The sequence below is a fragment of the Eschscholzia californica genome, unplaced genomic scaffold (assembly GCF_041429995.1).
Source record: "Eschscholzia californica isolate CP2 unplaced genomic scaffold, dmEscCali1.0.p SCAF_2, whole genome shotgun sequence".
NCBI classification, from domain to species: Eukaryota; Viridiplantae; Streptophyta; class Magnoliopsida; order Ranunculales; family Papaveraceae; genus Eschscholzia; species Eschscholzia californica.
The window spans coordinates 10,484,686-10,506,703 of record NW_028238309.1 but is presented as its reverse complement, the minus strand read 5'-3'; the positions used below and the strand labels follow the sequence as shown (position 1 = coordinate 10,506,703).

General features: G+C 34.9%; 1 protein-coding gene across 1 annotated transcript; it reads left to right on the top strand.

Annotated features, from left to right (window-relative positions):
• Positions 1 to 13,787: 13,787 nt before the first annotated feature.
• Positions 13,788 to 20,426, top strand: LOC147556133 (phosphoenolpyruvate carboxylase 2). The gene is made up of 11 exons (XM_086663889.1): positions 13,788 to 13,905; positions 14,144 to 14,370; positions 14,926 to 15,317; positions 15,452 to 15,536; positions 16,339 to 16,561; positions 16,699 to 16,802; positions 17,001 to 17,088; positions 17,363 to 17,517; positions 17,633 to 18,631; positions 19,061 to 19,447; positions 19,855 to 20,426. The coding sequence occupies exons 2-11, from the start codon at positions 14,206 to 14,208 to the stop codon at positions 20,149 to 20,151; spliced, it is 2,895 nt and encodes a 964-aa protein (XP_086520015.1). The 5' UTR covers positions 13,788 to 13,905; positions 14,144 to 14,205; the 3' UTR covers positions 20,152 to 20,426.
• Positions 20,427 to 22,018: the final 1,592 nt, after the last annotated feature.

Sequence of the window (22,018 nt, the reverse complement as noted above, 5' to 3'; positions counted from 1 at the left end):
CAATTGGCCTTTTGATCTCATTCGGTAAAAAACGCTTCAACACTTTCAGTTTAGAAAATAAGTCTAGTCCGTCTATGTCATGTGACTCAATATGCTTGAAAAAGATTTCAAGGCGAACACATGAATTTCTCAATTCATCATCATCTTGGGAGTTTAACTTTTTTAACTCAAACAGAAAATCAAATATTTCTTTGTATTTCTAGTTTGCTCGAATCTGCCCTTAAATGAAGAAAGAATCTGATCTAATATGTATATGAAATAATTAACTCTAAATGCTTCAGGTGACATTGATGGATCTTCACATGCAGTCTCGTCAAACTGTTTATTTCTTCGAATATTACGTCTTTCTCGAAATGTTGCTTCACCTCCCATTTTGATGGCAAACTCTTTAGCTTCAACCATGCCTTCTTCAAATCCCACTTCTCTATAATCTTCAAGTTAACGAATAAGTTCATTCAATTTCTCTAATGCAACATCAATATCTATATCTTCAGTTTGAAGTGTTTTGCTAACAGAGTTTACCGCGAACAATATGTTATGCCAAATAACCATTCTCAAAAGGAATTCAAAATTTTCAAAGTCTTGTTTTAATATATTTTCGGCATCATGAACTGTTTTTGAATCATCACTTGTCTTCACTAATTCTTTTAAAGCTTCTCGTAGTTGTGGAGCTTGAAACCTAATTGCCTTAACACGTCCTACTCTACTTTCCCATAAGTCAAACAAACTGTTGGGTCCGCCATTCATTTAAAGATCATCAAATTTGGTGGCCCTTTCTTACTTAACATTTGTTAAATGAGACCCTTATAATTTTCTTAGAGAGTTGGACTTCTTATATACTTCTTAAAGAAATTAATGTCTTGGTGTCCCCTAAAAATCGATAGCCCGAAGCGACGCTTTGTTCGCTTTGACCCAGGGCCACCAATACCATATCGATTTTTTAAAACTAGTACGAGTACATGTTGTATACGTGTGTGTGTGTGTGTTGTATGCATCGGTAGGTGCAACTTATAATTGTTAATGACTGAAAGGAGTGTTTTCATTTAAAAAAATTGTTTCTAACAGTCCCCGTACCATTTCAAAAAAAAAAAAAAAAGGGAATGGACGTTGGACTCAAAACCGGGCTCAAAATAAGTGGCCAATCCATCAGTGCCCAAAATTATAAACCCAGGTCAGACCCCAATTGGAAAGTACCGTAACCCCCTTGATTTTTCATCAAATTTACGGAAGCTGCCACCCAGAAATTTACGGAATTGCCACTCTGAAAAATCACGGGATTCTCCACTCCGCATTTTACTTTCTCTCTCTACTCTTTTACTTTTTCTCTCTTCAATTCTCTTTCCAGATTTATTTCTCTTTATTTATTTAACTAAATCCTAATTTCTCTCCTAATTTAACCAATTTCTAACTAATTTAGAATTTTTTTTCTCTCTCTAATTCCTATTCTCTCTCCAGTCTCAACAACTTCCTCTCTTTTTAAAATTCTCTCTCCAATCTCAACAAATATTTCTCTTTAAATTTCTCTCTCCGATTGGTTCAAAATTCTTTCTTTTTTTCTCAGATTTGTTTCTTATGTCAAATTTCGAATTTTTCCAGATTGGTTCAAATTTTTATTTTTTCACACCAACTTTCCTGATTTATTAATTTTACCAATTCCTAATTTCTCTCAAATTTTAACCAATTTCGATTTTTCTTGGTTATGTACTACTCATATACTGGGAATTTTCTTGTTTCCGGGAAATTGTTCTGTTTACTAGCCATTCGGCTATTTACTAGACATTTTTGTACTGGAAATTAACTTGTTTCCTAGAAATTATTCTGTTTCCTGAAAATTATTCTGTTTACTAGCCATTTTTGTACTGTAAATTTACTTGTTTCCCAGAAGCTGTTCTGTTTCCTGGAAATTGTTCTGTTTACTAGCCATTTTTGTACTGGAAATTTACTTGTTCCCAGAAACTGTTTTGTTTCCTGGAAATTGCTCTGTTTACTAGCCATTTTTCTACTGGAAATTTACTTGTTTCCCAGAAACTGTTCTGTTTTCTAGAAATTGCTCTGTTTACTAGCTATTTTTGTACTGGAAATTTTCTTGTTTCTTGGAAAAATTTTTGTGTACTGGTCATTTGGTTAATGTACTAGACATTTTTGTACTGGAAATTTTCTTGTGTACCGGAAATTGTTCTGTGTACTAGCCATTTTTGGTTATGTACTACACACTTTTCTAATTTCTTTTTAGATTTTTTCTATTTTCCTCTAAATTTTATTCCTTTTTCATATTTTCTCTCCAGATTTTTCTCTCTCCATATTTCCTATTTTTATTCTTTTTATTTCTGTTTAAACATATTTTCTCTCTCCAATCTTACTACTTTCCTTTTCTCAAAAAGATAGAGATGGCAAGAATATAATCGATTTCGAAATATTTATATAGAGAGAGAGAAAATTTCCAGAAACTTTACATATCTTCTTCCTCTTTTTCTCTCCAAAATTTACAGAATTTTTTTTAGAGAGAGATATTAGAAGTTTAGAGAGAGAGAGGGGAAGAATTTTCAAAAAAAATTTAGAGAGAGAAAGAGAGGAAGATTACTTTAGAGAGATAGAAATGAAAAAAATAATCAACGTCCATGGTATCCTGAAGGTTTTAGAGAGAGAAAGAAAAAAAATTCCAGATTTCGAAATATTTGTATAGAGAGAGGGGAAGAAGATAATCAACATCCATGGTTTTCTGAAAGTTTTAGAGAGAGTGTTAAATTCACGATCATATTATAATCGGAGATATGGACATAATATAAAGACACGATAATTTAACGTGGTTCGGTCGGATACTTAAGACCTACATCCACGAAGAAATAATTCTTTATTAATAATTCACCACATACAATTGTATGTGGGAGTTGATCGGTTACATTGGTCAGACATAACTCGATGAGTTTGAATCCTAGAACCCTCTCCTATTTATAGATGACTTAGGGTTTAGGGTTTCCTAGTTTCTGATTACTAAACTAGGAAATAATACAAAATCTATCTAATATTACCATTAGATAGTTACAAGAGATATTCTGAATATAAGAAACTAAATCTTCACATATCTTCGATATATCTTCAAATATCTTCAATATTCTGAATTCTTCTTGATCGTCGGATCTCGTCTTCTCGATCTGTCACGTACATACACGTGTTACACGCGTATATTATTTCTGCAACTTATCTTTGACCGCCGGATCTCCTATTTTCGATTCGTCTTATGTAATGTATCCTATTAGAGAGAAAGAAAACGAGAAGAAAGAGTTTGCTCGCGGGATTCCAAAATTTCGTTTGAAATTTTTGAATTTTCAACCCAAGGGCAAGAGGGGGAGAAAAGAAATGAAAACCAGAAAAAAATGAGTTGTCCTGACATTTAGACTGGAAGCTCATTTCTGGGCGAAAATGGTGTTCCCGCTCATTTTCCCCCAAATTTTGGATCCCTCACTCATCAGTCCCCATACCACTTTTGGTTACATATTTGACAGTGACTAGTATACACGGGTTGAAGTTTCTATCAGACATGAAGCATTATTATGATGTAAGTTGTACATAAAAGCATTTATAAAGTAACTTGTCTTTCCTTCAACAAAAAAAAAAGTAACTTGTATTTAATTAAGATTCTTATTCTTGAAACATGCCATTACCCCAATATCAACCAAGACTCAAATTTTCATAATTCATTATCTGCTTATTTTTATTTTAATGATCTGCTTATTTTTATTTTGTAAGAAATTGCCACAAGCCTAGCTTTATTAATCAGCCACTTGATAAAAAATGACTCTATCAATAACCAATTGGTTTACAGTGCAACTCGGAGGTTCCAAGAGCCACTGAGTTTTGTTCACAACGGAATTTAGAAGAAAGTGCTCTAGTAGATGAGCTACTTGATTAGCATTACGATTACAGTGAGCGAACGAGCAATCTTACATAATGGAGCTCGCTTCTTGTATTTCTACCATCAATGATCTGCTTATCAAAATACGGTATTTCTAGGGTTACATGTTCCTCACATATATGAGTATATATTGTGCACAAACTTGTAAGATCATCACTATGAGTATATATTGTCCAGACATTAGTAAGAGCGCCACGATGAGTATATAATCCTCTCATAAAATTTCTTTAGAAACTTAGATCATCACTATGAGTATATATTGTCTAGAACTTAGTAAGAGCCCCACGATGAGTATATAATCCTCTCATAAAATTTCTTTAGAAACTTAGATCATCACTATGAGTATATATTGTCCAGAACTTAGTAAGAGCGCTAATATTAAAAGAAAATTTATGAATTGAGGCCATGTTAATTACAAAGTTGGTACTTGTTTATGTGGTTTTCACACTCTTTACTTCATTTGCACATGCGCATGCATGAAACAACCTATCTAATTGCAAACATAGATTAAGCATCTTGTCAGACACATACTCCATCCTAGATTTGGCTGGGTTATGGATCCGGCCTAGTCAGTGGCCATGAATGGGTAGAATTTATTTGTACAAATATACAAGACAATCGCTAGCGACGGGACTTGAACCCGAGTTTTGTTGGGCACATAGCATGTCTTCAAACCACCAAGCTACTGTTTTCTATATAAAAGCATTGCATTGTTTATTATTTTAATAACCAGTTTATCTCAAACTCTAACATGACCTGGCCTATAGCCCACTCAAACATAACCTGGCCTATAGCCCACTCAAACATAACCTGGCCTATAGCCCAAGATTCCACCTTCTCTGAGATTCGAATCTGGGACCTTCAGAGATTTCTGGAGTTTATGTCAACACCTTGGAACCACTTGGGCTACCAACTGTTGACAGCTTATCTCTAATTGAAATATTAGTCTTCCTTGATTATATTTTTACCGTATGGCATGTGGGGACACGTGCCCCCAGAAGCCCCAACGCGGGGCCGCCCCTGGGCGTAGCAACATTTTTATCATTTAAACAAATAGTACGGCGAATATTCAGACTGATATATATGTTTAAGTATTTCTTTTTTATATCTTATTTAAAAAAAGTGTAGCTACACTTTTTTTGTTGTTGAAAGAAGTGTAGCTACACTTGAATCATCAAAAGTAAAGTAGTTAAGACCTGATCTTGGCAAATGTTCTCATGCCTTTGAGCTGTCTAGATAGTACTGTTCCAGTTGAAAATGAAATTATCAATTCTTATTACAATTTCTTAAACCCCATCATCATTTCATTTACTATAAAGTATCTTTATGATTTATGACATTGATTTCATGGATACAATGTATAATATTCTCTCAAGTTCTTGATTATTTATATTGTGGGATTAGTTAAATCATTGAGTACCTACTTGTACTTGGAAATCTTTTTAAAATCATGCAGATTAGGAACATGTAATTCTGGTCACAGAATATAATTATAACAAGATTCGTCCATTATATAGGTTCTATTTTCAAAATTTTGATTGGATTAAAGGACGCTTGCACAAGAAATTCTGAATAAGTTTCCATCGAAAGAAGACAACTATCATGGAATATTGTACTCTTGGAGTTAATTTTATTAGTGTCATTACTATTTATGTATTGGACTGTTTTTCCTCACCAATGAGTCATTATATCAAACCAATGCTCATGAACAATGTCACTTTGATTTGATCATATCAAAATAGTTATATGTAAATCCTAAAAGAATAGTTGTATGGGCCAAAATATCTCTTTGCCTTCTCACGAGATGCGATCGGATCGCTAAAATAAAAAAGATTCAATTAAAAGTTCTACCATGTGACCTCCTATAAGCTAGTGATTTACTATCTTTTACCACCGTCGCATAATTTTATATAAACAACACAAGTTTGCACTGAAAAAAAAAAATGTTGAGATGTCACGCTAGCCAAAAGGAATACTAATGTAACAAGAGATTTACAAGATAAAGCTATTATATATTACTTTAGCTTACTTATATAAATTATAGTTTTTTGATGAAATATATAGATTATAGTTAAAGATGGATTCTTAAAACTTCTCTTTTTTATGATTTTATTATTTAGTCTAGTGTTTAAAAGGTTCTGAAATGTATAAAAGCTCGAAAAATATTTATAATCAATTTCGGTTTAATTTCCACTCGTTTTAGAGTAATTTGTAAGTAGTAACGGAGTTTCTCAAATTTGAAAAAACATGAATGCTCCCTGGCTGATCTAGGCCGATAGAGTTCGAACATGTCTAATCCGAGAGGACCGAGACCATAAGCCTTCCCTCGAACTTGGCAGTCTGAGAGGGTAAGCAAGGTCTCGGACTGGACAGTCTGAGACCCTCCGGAGCCGAGCCCGAACCATCCTAACCGAGAGGTTTCGGGCTTGACCATCTGAGAGTATCTTTACCCTCAGAGTGACGAATCCCAGGGTAGAGTAGGCATATAATGTGTAAGTCAGACTCCCTTGACTTCAGTCAAGAGGCTGGGAGTGCTAATGGCAAAATGTGGAGTGCTTTAGCTCCACCCTTTTAATAGTTAGTAACTTAGTAATAGTCTATGGTAGCCCCTGAAGGCGCCCGTACTTTTACTGTTTGCGCACCCCTCGCCTTAGCACTCCTTGATCTGAGGCCCACGGATTGGGACAGTCCGGGTGTATCAGCCTGGCTTAAGTCTTCGTAATTCAAGCCCAACACGGACTAGATTCAGTGTCAATGTCCTTAGATTGTCCTAGTTGACAACGTCTATAGAATGCGCCCACACATCCTGGTGAATAGATGTGAAAATGTGAATGGTGGGTTTACAAAAAAACAAAAGACAAGCAACTGTGACACATCCGACAACGTTAGGTGGTGACAAAAATACTTGAAATATTGTCTTCTCGGTTCAAAGGTGGAGGTCAGATCAAAATATATACAGATGTCTGCCCTTTACAAATTTGTAATACCCCTCCGAACACGAAATATAAAAGAAAATTTTAAAGTTCCGTGCTTTGGAACTTTGTATACTTTTTAAAATTGCCCGTTGAGAGAAGGAGGGGACACCTTCCGTACTTGTGGTCTATAATGCACTACTTGTTCATATTTTATATAATGGATATGGGATTTGTTCTTATTCATATAGCATTAAACTTCAAGATTTCGAAACAAGAATCCACACAAATCAGTCTTTATTATCACTATAATTATAAAAGTAAGTTGGAAAAAGATTTGTGTACTAACTAGCTACACAAAGTCTATTTTAAATGTAAATTTCATTGTTTTAATATACAGTTTGTGTAAATTCAAATGATATTAAGTCGAGATTATAATAATGTTAGATGTTTCAAACGTGGCATATAATTACTTGAAAACGATTTTTGTGATGTCGGTGTCATCTTCAAAATTTTTTCAACTTAATATTGTCTTTTTAAGTCACCTAGTGGTCCAAACTCTACTAGTCAGTTTGTCATGTTTGAAGATGTAGCTATTAATTAAAGGAATGAATTCGTAGGAATACCCTTGTCTCTAAAAACTCTATTATTAAAATTTTGTTTCTTTTGCGATAAAAGAAAAGATCTTTACGTACATGCTCTTCAGCTTGTCTAAACGTAAGAATGACAGTTGACCAAAGTAATATATTTGATGTAGATATGTTGTCATTGTTGAGCTCGAGTAAGTATGAATCGAAGTAACCCATTATGGAAATATTTTGAAATCTGTTTGGGCCTTTCCAAAGGAAGCTCTTTCTTTCATTTTCAAACTATCTAGTAGAAGAAACTTTATGAACAATTTGCAAAAACAAATTTTGTTTAACTTTCTTGAAGTTCATATGTATTCGCATCATATCTTCAAATGTTATTGATACTAAGAAGAGATATTGACTTAATTTGTAACTTGTTGACCCACTTTACTAAAGAACAGTCCGGATTTGTAGTCAAACTCTGAATCCAGTTATTTTTGGTGAAAAGGAATCACTAAATTATAAATTGGGCCAAATTTTTTGTACACATACCACCTACTTTATAAAGCAAAAGTTACCATTTTTTCCTTAAATTATAGGTTGTATTAGGAGTTAGTCCAACACAAACTACTGGCTCATAAACAACCAAACTATTGGCCCATAAACAACCAATCAAAGTTATCTGCAAATATTAACTGCAAAAATTTAATTATTACAGTAGTAAAACTTAATAGGTTAAATAATAATTCAGTCTACAAACATTAAATAAATATGAGCACAAATAATCATAAAGACATGTTTTTGAACCATTGGCCCATTGTGCATCTCAATTATATTTATATTCCACACAATATTCATGACAAAATAGAAATAGTCATAAATTCAGTACTAGTACTAGTGTAGTGATATATATATATATATATATATATATGTGTGTGTGTGTGTGTGTATGTATATATTAATATGAGCATGAAATATGGCATACATAGTTATTGGAAGAATGAGGGAACTGGCATGCTCCCTTAAATTTGACTATGGGATACTGCCATTTGATCAAATTCTAATTCATTTAGACAAAAAACAAGTATAGAATAAAGATTGCATGAGCATTTCATGTAAACCAACTTGAGTCATTGAATGAAAAATACCGTTTTTGTTTTTGTAAAGATTTCTATCAAAATTATTTGCCAAAGAAGTAAGACTTGACTAAATTATTAGGGAAGATGACATAACATGTTTTTTCCCATAATATATATGATAAGTGGTGTGAATATAAGCAAGAAAGTTTATCATGGTAGCTAAATATCCATATTTGTATATATGTAGGAATGTCTTTTTGTGATCTCTAAATAAGGTCCAAGTCCAAGTTCTTCTCAAATTTATAGCCACAAATTATGTTGATAATTTACCATTTTTTTTCTCTAATAGAGATAACCTAATTGAGAATGTAAGTCACTATCTAGAACATCTTATTTAATTTTTGAGTATTCAAGTGGTGATGCCGGGATTCTCGTTGAGAAAGAGAAAGAGGAAGAGAGAGCATCCCTTTAGGAATAAAGAGTGGCATCCTCAAAAGCTCAAATGGATATTCTTGTCACTTATTCAAGGAAATAATTTAAAGTAAGAAACCTTTTTCTTTTTGGAAGATGAGAAATATAAAAGAAAGTTATTTACGAAAGGTTCACTCATACATATCAAATGATGCTCAAGGACTACAAATCCTGCAATGAAAAAAAATGTAAAATAAAAGTTGACACATTGATTTTTTTTCGACAATTTTTTTTTTTTGACCTTTTAGTTTTTTCTTAAAAGATTCAGTAACTATCAAGGACTTGCCAAATAGTTAACTGCTAACAAATGAATATTAGTTGGTATGCTAACACTTCCAAGTTAAAACAATTGAAAGGAAGTTGGAACAATTGAAAGGACCAAGATCCAATGGTTACAAAATATACATCCAACTGACAAGAAAACATTTGCTCCTAATCTGTTGTTGAGATATCCTCATATCTAATATATTGTTAGAAATGTATGTCCTATATTACCATTTTATGCCCTCGCCAAAAAAAAATTACCGTTTTATGCTATCTATTTAATGGAGTGGTTTTCGTTCACACAATATATGTTATTTTATTGGTGCTTTGACGAGTATGTGTGTATATGTATTGTGCATACGAGAATGAGAGATACATCTGGTCGTATTTTCTTTTGTTCGTGATAAAAGCAAATTGTTTGTTTATGATCACGACTCATGAGGGCCGTGTGATGAATCTCTATTTACATGTTTATGACTTAATGAATAAGTGAACTACTAATAATTCCAACATTTTTCTTTCGGTTGTTTAATGTTTAGTCCAAAATAATTTAACATTATGGCCAAATAAGTAAATAACCCACTACATAAATATATGGCTACATTTTTTTGTTTTTTTATTAAGAAGCTACAATTTTTTGTTGAAAGAACAATATGGTCTCTTGGGCTGAAATAATATACATATTTATAATTTATATTTATAATTTGATTAAATGACAGTTACATCTAAAATATTTGTCCACTCACATGGACTACATAAATGATGGACATTAGTGACGGATTATTTATAAAGGCCAGAAGGAAGCCGTTATAAATACTTTATATGTAACGGTCGTAAGAGGACAAGTTGTGACAAATGCTCTACTTTTTTTTTTTTGATGGGATACAAATACTCTACTTATAACTGCTACAATTGAAAACTTTTATAAATAAGATGGTGTAGGGCTTCTTCTAAGAACTGCTACAAAAGGTGAAAACACGAAGAAACTTACGTTTATCATGGTAGTCGGGATGTTATACTTGTTGGATGTCGTTATAAATATGTAAATTTGTAACAGGGTTTTTTGTTGAGGTCGTTATAAAGAAAAATTTATAACAGTTTGTTTGACAGAAGTCGTTATAAACATATTATATAAGTTGGTGTCACATGTGGCGCCATTGGCTATCTCAATTTGGGTATTTCAAATGGCTTCGTCAAACCCAAACTGTTACAAATACAAAAAAAATGTGCAAAATCTTGGGCCAGTAAAAATTTGATATAACTGCTCTTATTCGTTACAAATATTTGAATTTGTAACAACCTCATAATACTCAGGCCTTTACAAATACGAGAAGTCTTAAATCACATCGAACCGAGCTTCTTTCTTTTCTCTTTTTCTTTATGCGACTCTCTCTTAATTTTCAGATTTTATGTGGACGAAAGACTTTCAGACACTTTATTTGAATTTTGGATTAAAACTCTTGACCTTTTATACTGTAAAACAGATCCTTCTTGTTACCATTACCACCACCTCTGAAACCACCAATTGAGACATCCTATACCAACAATCATCTCTTTCTCCCCTCGATTTCCTTTCTCTGTCTTGACGACAGAGGAAGTCATTGCCATTGACACCCCTTCATCTAAGACGAATGGTGGATTTTAACCCTTTGTTGTAAGTTGGGAAAGCGTAGATTTAGACTAAGAAAATAATGAGGTGTCAAAAAAAGTAATAAGGTTATTTATAAAGTATTTCAATAAGATTTGCTATGAAAAATGGGTAGTTCTTCATTAAAATTAACCATCTATCGATCATGTAGCTCTACTTTTAAGAGCACACCACATTTTGTATTCTCTTTATATTTTCACATGGGTTCAAGAGTCATTACATTTAATATAGTATTGATACATCATAAATGGATACATAAACGAATACATGCATTAAATAAGTCCGATAACTATTATTATCAAAGAAATCCCGGGGAAGTCTATTCCTACCATTACTTTATTTAAATTCTTTAAACAAATCAATAAATATTTTCTATCTACATCGTGAATAGCACTTGTGACCCTGCGTTTTTGAAGTACATGCACAACAAACTCGCCAAACAACTATTTGCAATTAAAATCTCATTGCAGAAGAAAAGCAAAATCAAAATAAGAAATGAAAATTAATAAAGAATGAAAATGGGGAATGAAAAGAAAAGATCAATGGTATTTACAGAGCTGTTAGGAGCAATTTACAGAGCTTGTTATTTTTTATTTATTTTTTTAATTCTTTATCTTTTTTGAAAATTCGACTACGATCTACGTTAGTTGTTTCAAGACATTGATGCATCATGGAGATGTAATAAGCACGTTTAAACCGATAATGAAAGAGGTCTAAAGCCCGACAACAAAGAGATCTAAATCCCAACAAATTATTACATTATGTATAGCCTAAATTACATAGGATAAATCCTGATGGCAATTGCTTCCAGCAAGACTCGATCCCACAACTTCATGGCTTTATAGGGGTGTCCAACCGTTCCACCAAAGGATGGTGGACCAAAGCTGGTTAATGGTTATTTAGAGAACATGTTTTTAGTATTTACAAAGATCTTTTAGTTCTAGCCCAAAAATTATTTGGTATTTACCACTGATCTTTTGATAAAAAGAAAAGTCTCTGAAAAATAACACATTTGATAAAAATCTACATCCAAACTAACAACTAAAACTATTGAAATAAAAAAGAAAAGTCTTTGTATGAGAATATTTTAGTGAATCAAAATCTTTGGTTTCTTATGATTCTCTTTAAGGTATTGAATAAGCTTGAAATTTCTTTTGTGGGTATTGTTGTTGGTTGGATTACAACATGAATTTCGACTTTCTCTCTCTAGAAATCTTGGATTATTCAACACAAATAGAACTAAGATTTCATACATATAAGATTTTGTTGGTTTTACTTAGGTTCTATAAGTTTTTCTTTATTATGTGAAGTTGAAAATTAACGGGACGACGATGAAAAATTACTTGAGGATGACGATGGTGTTTTCGGTCGATCCGCAGTTGAAGATGAGATTTTTCGGCATATATTACCGGAAATTAATCATTTTTTTTGTCGTTTATTTCTCCTCTTTTTCTTTGTTGTTCTTTGTGACTGAGTTTTATTTATTTTAGCTAAATTTCAAGTATTTCTTTGTGTTTTTTGTCATGTAATTTGTAGGTTATTTACATATGAGTCGTCAGGGCTTCATATTCTTTTTCAAAATTTAAAATCATTTATATAGAAATATTGCAAAATAAAAAAAAGATGGGTTTCACCGAAATTTTATGTGAAAATTGATATTATTGACCGAAAATGTGGATAAATTTATGGCTGTCAAACTTTCTCGTTTTAAGCATTAACTGAGCGAAAATTTGAGTCGTTGAAGAAATTGATTTTATCTTAGAAATTTGAGTTTTCTTTAGAAGAATCACAAAATTTTGTTTGTTCTTACCTCTAGAAACATGTTTTCATTTAGAATATTATTTTCATGAGTCAAGTGATTCATGATAGCTCATGATTGTCAACCTCTTCCATTAATAAGGATTCTTCAACTTCAAACTTTTTGTCTTTTCCGATAATGAAGCTTCTTGAAATATTAAGCTCCTCCATCGATGAAGCTTCGTCAAGCCAATTTCCTCCATTAATAGTTTGGGTTATTTCCCAAATAGCCCCCAACTTTATGGTCAGCTTCCTGCCTAGCCCCACACTTTATTGAAAATACCCAGATAGCTAGCCTCCTTTTTCAATTACCGTTATATGTCCGTTAACTAGTCATCACCTCTCTCTGCCACTTCATCCTCTCTTCACCTCATCGTCTTCATCGACGAAGGTCGTCGACTGGTCGATTTTTCGGCCGACGACCTTCAAACATAGAAAAAAACATTTTTTTTTTCTTTATCCTATTGTTCCTCTCTCTTCTATCTCTAACTAATTTCTCTCTCTCCAATCTCTGCCTCTCTCTCTATGACTCCGACGAATGGGAGGAGCCCCTTCGCCAGAGTCATAATGAGAGATGACAGAGAGAAGAAAATGAGAGATAATTTATTTTTTTTGTTTGAAGGTCGCCGACCGGAATATTGGCCGGTCGACGACCTTCGCCAGTGAAGACATGAGGTGACAAAGAGAGGTGATGAGATGGAAGAGAGAGAGAGGTGATGACTAGTTAACAGACATATAACGATAACGAAAAAAAAAATATCATCTGAGTATTTCGATAAAGTAAGGGGTTAGACAGGAAGCTGGTCATAAAATCGGTGGCTATTTGAGAAATAACCCTAATAGTTTTTTGTGTTGGGTGATTGCAGCCTTGCAGGGGTGTTGTGGTGGGTGATGATAGGGTTTGAAGATGAACAAGAATGAACTTTATTTTCAGTTTAATCCTTATTTTATTTTTTTAGTCCGTATTTGATCCATATAGGGAAAGTATATTTGGAGATGGATAAACACAAAACAAAAATAGAACTTTTTGGATTTGTAAATACCAACCCAACCGAGAGACAAGATTTTCAACAAAACAAAAAGCTAGAGAGTAATTATTTTGTCTATAAATAGGGAGGACCCAAGGCAGAGTGTAGAGTGAGTAAGAAATCATCACGAGTTTCTGATCTCATCTCTTCACTCTTCTTCTTCTTCTTACAGTCAAGTCCGTCCGTCCGTCCGTCCGTCCGTCTTCAACACAAAACATCATCAGGTTCCCTCTTCTAAACCTAATTCTCTTCCATTATTTTACTTACTTTCAGTTCATCACGAGTTTCTTCTCTCTCTACCTCTCCTTTTCTTTTTTCTTCTGTTACTAATTTTAGCGGTGATTCACTTTTTCTTACTTAACTTGGTTCCCAAAATACAGGAATCTCGTGCGTGATTAAAGATTAAACTTTTCCCTCTTTTTCATATCTCAAATACTGTGTGTTTGATTCTTTAATTTTCAGGAAAATTGAAGTGACATAGAAGGAATTTAGAGAGAGAGAGAGAGAGAGGGGAAGACGACGTTATGGCTCGAAACTTAGAGAAATTGGCTTCTATTGATGCTCAACTTAGGCTTTTGGTTCCTGGGAAGGTGTCTGAAGATGACAAACTTGTGGAGTATGATGCTTTACTACTCGATAGTTTTCTTGATATCCTTGAGGATTTGCATGGAGATGACATTAAACAAACTGTACGTTCAATTTCTCCCCTAATTCCTTTGTCATCAACTCTTGTTTCTCTGTTTTTTAGTTCAAACTGTTACTTTTGAATCTATACCTGTGTTGGTTTTTGTTCTTGAGTTTATCTTGTTTATGGGGTTTCTAGGGATACCCATTATGTGAATTCTTTGTTTGAAGCAGAATGGTGAAAACCCACTTCAATATTTCATCCGGGTTGCCATTGTGTGGTCAAATTTGAGTTGGTAGTTGATGAGTTAAAGACAAATTAATGCTTTAGGGGTTTTTAGTTTCAGATCTCAGTTTCAATATTGACCTATCCTGGACATAAATAACTAAATATGTCTATCAACACATGTTTATGAAGGGAGAAACTCGACTAGGACGTATGAACACGACTAAATAGAGTACTCATTCAGATGTGGACTAGACTAATTAGGTTATATGGCTTTGTGAATATTTTGTTAGCGACCGGTTAAATATTAGGACCCGTTTTAAATAAAATCTTCGATAGGCTTCACGCAAGTGCACATATTGCAGTTACTCATATTGTGCTTTGTATTGTTTAGGTTCAAGAGTTATATGAGTTATCTGCCGAGTATGAAGGAAAGCACGATCCTAAGAAGCTTGAAGAGCTTGGAAGTGTGTTAACTAGTCTAGATCCTGGGGATTCAATTGTTGTTGCTAAATCTTTTTCCCATATGCTTAACTTGGCTAATTTAGCCGAGGAGGTTCAGATTGCTTACCGACGAAGAATCAAGCTTAAAAAGGGAGACTTTGCTGATGAGAATTCTGCAACAACTGAATCAGATATTGAAGAAACACTTAAGAGACTTGTGGGGCAACTAAATAAGACTCCTGAAGAAATTTTCAGTGCTCTTAAGAATCAGACTGTAGATTTGGTCTTTACTGCTCATCCTACTCAATCAGTTAGAAGGTCTTTGCTTCAGAAGCATGGAAGGTTCGCTTCTTAATTTATCTTATAGTCTGATGACTTGATCTATTATTATCACTGGAGAACGAGTGTTCATGCTTCACCAAAGTTTCGCTCATTGTGATTATTTGGAATTCATGGTCGTTTACTCTTGCTCACAGGATTCGTAACTGTTTGGCCCAGTTATATGCAAAGGATATTACTCCTGATGATAAGCAGGAACTTGATGAAGCTCTCCAGAGAGAGGTAAATTAGTCATTAATTTCAGCTTAAGACAACTTATAGGATGCCGCTACTATATATTTTGTTAGCTACCTTGGTCAGTTTATGACCATTCCGATTGGCTTCAAAGTCCACATGGAATTTATTGTAGGCCGACTGTGTTTTGTGATGTTGGAATGTCGCGCCTGTTATTGTTGCTATCTGGTCGTCATCGACTCATCGTCTTTGTCACCTATTCCATTATCTAAAAAAAAAATTAGAAAAAAAATGTTGATGTAATTTAGGGAGGAGCTTGTTTTCATCAAAATAATAGTGTGATTACGATTTTTCAGCCACTTCTTGTTCACCACATGTAGGTTATGTTAAAACCCAAGCATATCCCAACGTGGAAACCTACTTATGTCTTCTTATTGACCTGAAACTCATGTTCACTCTTCATCTTTTTTACTGGTATTCGTGAATCGTGACCTCGTTCAAACATCAAAATATCCTAGTTGTTGTCGTTTACCTTTACGAACTTCAAAAATAGGTTTTCATCTGATACTTGGAATTGATAGTGACACTATTATAGAAAAGGGAATAATGGACAAAAACTTCGTAGGCCAAATTTTCTTTTGTCAAGAACGATCCATCAAATTTTTAAGGCTTTAGTTCCATATGTAAGGTTTTGCATGGAGTAAGATTTGCAAGTTTACACATAGCATACACATGTTTGTACAGAGTATGCACATGTTTTCGCATTTTACTTCATCTGGTTTACATATTGATAGGACAATTAAATACAAGCATCACCTTGATCATGGTCTTAACTAATTGCTTTTTGCAGATTCAAGCTGCATTTCGTACTGATGAAATTCGCAGGACTCCTCCTACTCCCCAAGATGAGATGAGGGCAGGAATGAGCTACTTCCACGAGACTATCTGGAAGGGTGTTCCCAAATTTTTACGCAGGCTCGATACAGCTTTAAAGAATTTAGGAATAAACGAGCGTGTTCCCTACAATGCCCCCCTCATTCAGTTTTCTTCTTGGATGGGTGGTGATCGTGATGGTATTATCTTTGACTCAATTGCTTGTACTATCCACTTTCCACTTTCCCAAAATTCCCTATTTAATATTTTCTCAAATGCCTGAGCTTCCTAATATTCTGATATCTCAATTGCTTAACCTATTGGATATAAATTGTAGGAAATCCAAGGGTTACACCGGAGGTTACAAGAGATGTGTGCTTGTTGGCTAGAATGATGGCTGCTAACTTGTATTATTCCCAAATAGAGGAGCTTATGTTTGAGGTGTGGATTAGCTTATCATTGTAATTAGCATTTGATTTCTTAGCCAGGAACTCATAAGAGTTAGCTTCCTAACTGTAATTAAGACATGCCCTGGCAAACTGGCCTTAAGACCTGTTTAATACTCAAGTGATTTGGAGCAACAGTGGCTTTGCTGCAAGTTATTTATGATACTAACTTCCTCTCTATCTGTTTCTGTAGTTGTCTATGTGGCGCTGCAGTGACGAGCTTCGTGTACGTGCTGATCAACTCCACAGGTCGTCTAGGAAAGACTCTAAACACTACATAGGTGTGTTATATTGTCATGCTGCTATGTTAAAATCTTTCTAAATTTTCATTTCAACTAAGTATTCCATGCTTGTGTTCTTTGGATGTGAGTATGTGACCCTAATTGATATACATCCAAGTGGATTGGATGTCTCTGTTGCCCTTGTAGCGTTCTTTAATACTAGAGTTGTTATCGTTTCTGGTTTACCTCGTTGCTTTTTATTAATTTTGTAGAGGTAACTATACAAATTATGCACTTTAATTATATCATCTTATTTCTTATTACCTGGTTGTAGAGTTCTGGAAACAAGTTCCTTCAAGTGAGCCATATCGTGTTATACTTAGTGATGTAAGGGATAAGCTGTATCAGACACGTGAGCGATCTCGACATTTATTATCCAGTGGAACGTCTGAAATTCCTGAGGAGGCGACTTATACCAATATTGAACAGGTTTTGTTACTTTCTCACAGTTGAAGTATAATTCTCGTCAAAATTTAAAAATTCGTATGATCTTGCGATATATATAGGTTTTAATCTTGAATCTGTGTCTTCTCTTATTTTGCAGTTCTTGGAGCCTCTTGAGCTTTGTTACACATCTCTTTGTTCTTGTGGTGACCGGGCCATCGCTGATGGTAGCCTTCTTGATTTCCTACGCCAAGTTTCCACATTTGGTCTCTCACTTGTGAGACTTGATATAAGACAAGAATCTGATAGGCACACGGATGTGATAGACGCCATCACTAATCACCTTGGCATTGGATCCTACAGAGAGTGGTCCGAAGAACGCCGACAGGAGTGGCTCCTTTCCGAACTCAGTGGAAAACGACCACTTTTTGGCCCTGATCTTCCTAAAACAGAGGAAGTCGCCGATGTCTTGGACACATTCCATGTCATATCTGAACTCCCTTCCGATAACTTTGGAGCATACATCATATCAATGGCGACATCCCCATCCGACGTGCTTGCTGTGGAACTCCTACAACGTGAATGCCATGTAAAGACACCTTTGAGAGTCGTGCCGTTATTTGAGAAGCTTGCTGATTTAGAAGCTGCTCCTGCTGCCATGGCTCGGCTTTTCTCTGTAGATTGGTACAGAAACAGAATTGATGGGAAGCAAGAAGTTATGATTGGGTACTCAGATTCTGGAAAAGATGCCGGTCGTTTTTCAGCAGCTTGGCAATTATATAAAGCACAGGAAGAATTAATTAAAGTTGCCAAAGAATTTGGAGTAAAGTTGACAATGTTTCATGGTCGAGGTGGTACTGTTGGAAGAGGAGGTGGTCCAACCCATCTTGCTATACTATCTCAACCACCAGATACGATTCATGGGTCACTTCGTGTCACAGTTCAAGGTGAAGTTATTGAACAATCTTTTGGAGAAGAGCATTTGTGTTTCCGAACTCTCCAGCGTTTTACGGCTGCTACACTTGAGCACGGAATGCATCCACCGGTTTCTCCAAAGCCTGAATGGCGCGCTCTCATGGACGAAATGGCTGTTGTTGCTACAGAGAAGTATCGCTCTATTGTCTTCCAAGAACCTCGGTTCGTTGAATACTTTCGCCTTGTAAGTATTCTGCAAACTAAACCCTAAATGCTTTTAAGGTGAACATATCAAATGTGAATACTTGTGCATAAGATAAAATAGTAAATATAACATGGAGTTTCCTAATAATAATATTATCAAAATACTTAAGCCGCCGAGATATATGATGTTTCTATTTTACTAGTAGTAAATATAATTCGTATTCCTAAAGACTAGGGACAGGAAAGTAATAGTTTGGACATAGTAGTCATACACATATATCATGCTGTAGTTATAGATGCTCTGTTATCTTACTGAAGTGGCTGCAAGTGCGCGTGTGTCTGCGGGTCGAAAACGTGTACCCAAGTATCCTGCACAGCAAAAGAATACTAAAAAAATGTATCTTTCTTTTGTATATATATGATAGTATGCTAGAAACTAGATTAAATGATTCTTCATTTATGAATGCAGGCAACACCTGAGCTTGAGTACGGCAGGATGAATATTGGAAGTCGTCCATCAAAACGAAAACCAAGTGGGGGTATTGAATCACTTCGTGCAATTCCATGGATCTTTGCGTGGACCCAGACAAGATTTCATCTACCCGTCTGGCTCGGTTTTGGAGCTGCATTTAAACACATAATTGAGAAAGACATCAGGAACCTCCATATGCTTCAATCAATGTACAACGAGTGGCCGTTCTTCAGAGTCACGATTGACTTGGTTGAAATGGTTTTTGCAAAGGGAGATCCAGGTATTGCTGCTTTGTACGATAAGCTGCTTGTGTCGGAAGATCTTTGGTCATTTGGTGAGCGTCTGAGAGCTGATTATGAAGAAACCAAAAGCTATCTTCTTAAGGTAAATAAGACCCACCAATTTTATTCTTTTTTGGAAGTTTCACACTATAAATGTTCTACGTAAATTGTTTGTCACATAGAACCGCTTACCTCGATTCACTATTTCACTGAAAAAGCATAATCATGGATTATCACATAGAACCGCTTAACCCAATTTTATCTTTTTTTGAAAGTTTCACTAAATATTCCACGTAAATTTCCTATTGCTTCTGGTTAAAAGATGAAGTGTAAAGAATTAGTGGATCCTTTTTGAGAAAATAAATATTGGCCTAGGGAGTTTTGGCTATTTTCCCAAGGACTTGATCACTTGAGTAACCCGTTTCCATTCAGTTAACAAGATAGAATACTTTTGTCCATAGCTTTTAGAACTAAAATAGACTGATTCAAACTCTCATTATATCTTCTCAGATTGCGGGTCACAGGGATCTGCTTGAAGGAAACCCATACTTGAAACAGAGACTTCGACTCCGAGATTCATACATCACAACACTGAATGTTTGCCAAGCCTACACACTGAAACGAATCCGAGACCCAAGCTACCATGTGAAATTGAGGCCTCATCTCTCAAGAGAAATCTCAGAATCGAACAAGCCTGCTGCAGAGTTATTGAAGCTGAATCCAACTAGTGAATATGCTCCTGGACTCGAAGACACTCTCATCTTGACCATGAAAGGTATTGCTGCAGGAATGCAGAACACTGGTTGAAGCATAATTATCTCGAATAGATCGGGAACTTTCACTGAAGTATATTTGCATATATCGATTCTGCTGAAATATTTAAGGTATTTTGTACGAGGACAAGAGAGAGAGATCTGAGTAATGTTGGTAAGGCTTGTTTACGCAAATGCACGAAGTTGTATGAACTGATAATGCTGGACCTAAAATCTTATCATTATTATTCTTATTATTATATTATGTTAGTCTATTTTGTTTATCATTTGCTTTCTTTGAATAAAATTGATGCTTTTTGAGGCTAGCCACCACTTTCTTGTTTTTCTCTCCCATAACTGAACTGATTTTAATAGATATAGGTTGATTCTGACTCTGGTATTTTTTTCTTTCTAATATCTGAAATCTGACTCAGAGGTCTGAACCAATACGAGTTAGATTTTCAAATGTTTGTTGTTGGTTAACTTTTGATGTTTGACTTGTCTGTTTGGTATGTTTGAAGTTTCAATTGTACTAGGCTCAATTATAAACTTGCTTCCTACAATACCACCACCATCCTCATCCTACTGATTGACGAGAAGCGAGAACTATAGCTTGCTTAGGATTTAGCATATGTTTATACCAAGTACTCAAACTGTTTAGAAAGCGAAGTTTTACCCAAGAAGTTATATTCTTGTGTAAATCTTAAATGACTGATAAACGATGTACATAGGGGGGTGATCACCCGTATCGTTCCTTTGGAGAATAAGAGTGATAACGTGTGGTGTTGTGTTTTTTCTCTTTTTAAAATTGACTTGTGTTAGAACACAATAGTCATTTTAGATTATTCACTAATAACTCTAAATTTAGACTTGGTATATGCTTCACTTAAAACGACTGAAAAAATCAAACAAAACCAAAATCTTGAAAGTTGACTTCAGTCCATCAGCAGTAGGAATCAGATTTCAAAATCAGACTTTGAGAATAAACAAAGTTAAGTACAGTCAAAGTTGGAGGAAGAATAGAAAGATCTACAAGGTACCCTTTTGAACTTTATATTTTTGCTGCACTTAATTTAAGGAGATCCATAAACAGTAAGAGCAAGTCCAATGGCAGTCTGTCTTAGGCCGAAAAAATCACTTTTTCACCCAAAATTTTTGGCCTCAACTTAGTCTCAAAAATTCAGCTCCAACCCCAGCCTCTCTTGAGGCCGAAAATTTGTTTATGTCAGAAATGCGTGTGGCGTTTTTGTTGGTGTGCGAGAAACGTGTGTGATTTTGTGTATATACCAAACACGTGTTTGAACTATTTTCGAAATAAATTTTTTTTTTTCAAGGTTGAAAAATTATTCGGAGACCGACACTTTCGTTCGATGTATTTTAATTATTAATGTGAAAGTTTTTTTTGTAGACTTGAAAAAAAAATTAAAACTAATTATATTAAAAAAAAGAAAAAAAAATAGGAGAAGATCTTGGTCGTTGGATTTATTCCAACGGCCAAGATCATCCCCAACATGACCGCTGGGAGTCCCCAACTGTCATGTTGGGGACCTTCAGTCGCCCCTAATGTTAGGGGCGACTGTGATTGGAGGGTGGGGCTGAGGCGAAAAATTTGAATTTTTTGCCTCAACCCGACCCTCACCGGAATTGATCTAATACGGTGAGTTATCGTCCACCAGCTTTTGGTGCAGTGGTTGGACACTCCTGATCGTGGGATCGGATTCTAGTGGAAACAGTTTGACGTCAAGATTTATCCCATGTAATAATTTGTCGGACTTTAAGCCTCTTTCATGCTGTTGGGCTTTAGGCCTCTTTCGTTCATGGTTTAAATTAGGCGGTGTAACTGGTGTCAAGCGGGTCGGCCTCGACTTAGAAAATATGTCTCGTACCGCCCTAGCCCAATGTGGGATAAAGTCTGTCTAGTG

What these genes read in the sequence shown, in the direction of transcription:
- LOC147556133 (XM_086663889.1), top strand. Translation starts at nt 14,206, where the DNA reads ATGGCTCGAAACTTAGAGAAATTGGCTTCTATTGATGCTCAACTTAGG. An exon ending in TTGCTTCAGAAGCATGGAAG is followed by an intron (nt 15,318 to 15,451) that starts GTTCGCTTCTTA and finishes TCTTGCTCACAG; the next exon opens with GATTCGTAACTGTTTGGCCC. An exon ending in CCAAAAGCTATCTTCTTAAG is followed by an intron (nt 19,448 to 19,854) that starts GTAAATAAGACC and finishes ATATCTTCTCAG; the next exon opens with ATTGCGGGTCACAGGGATCT.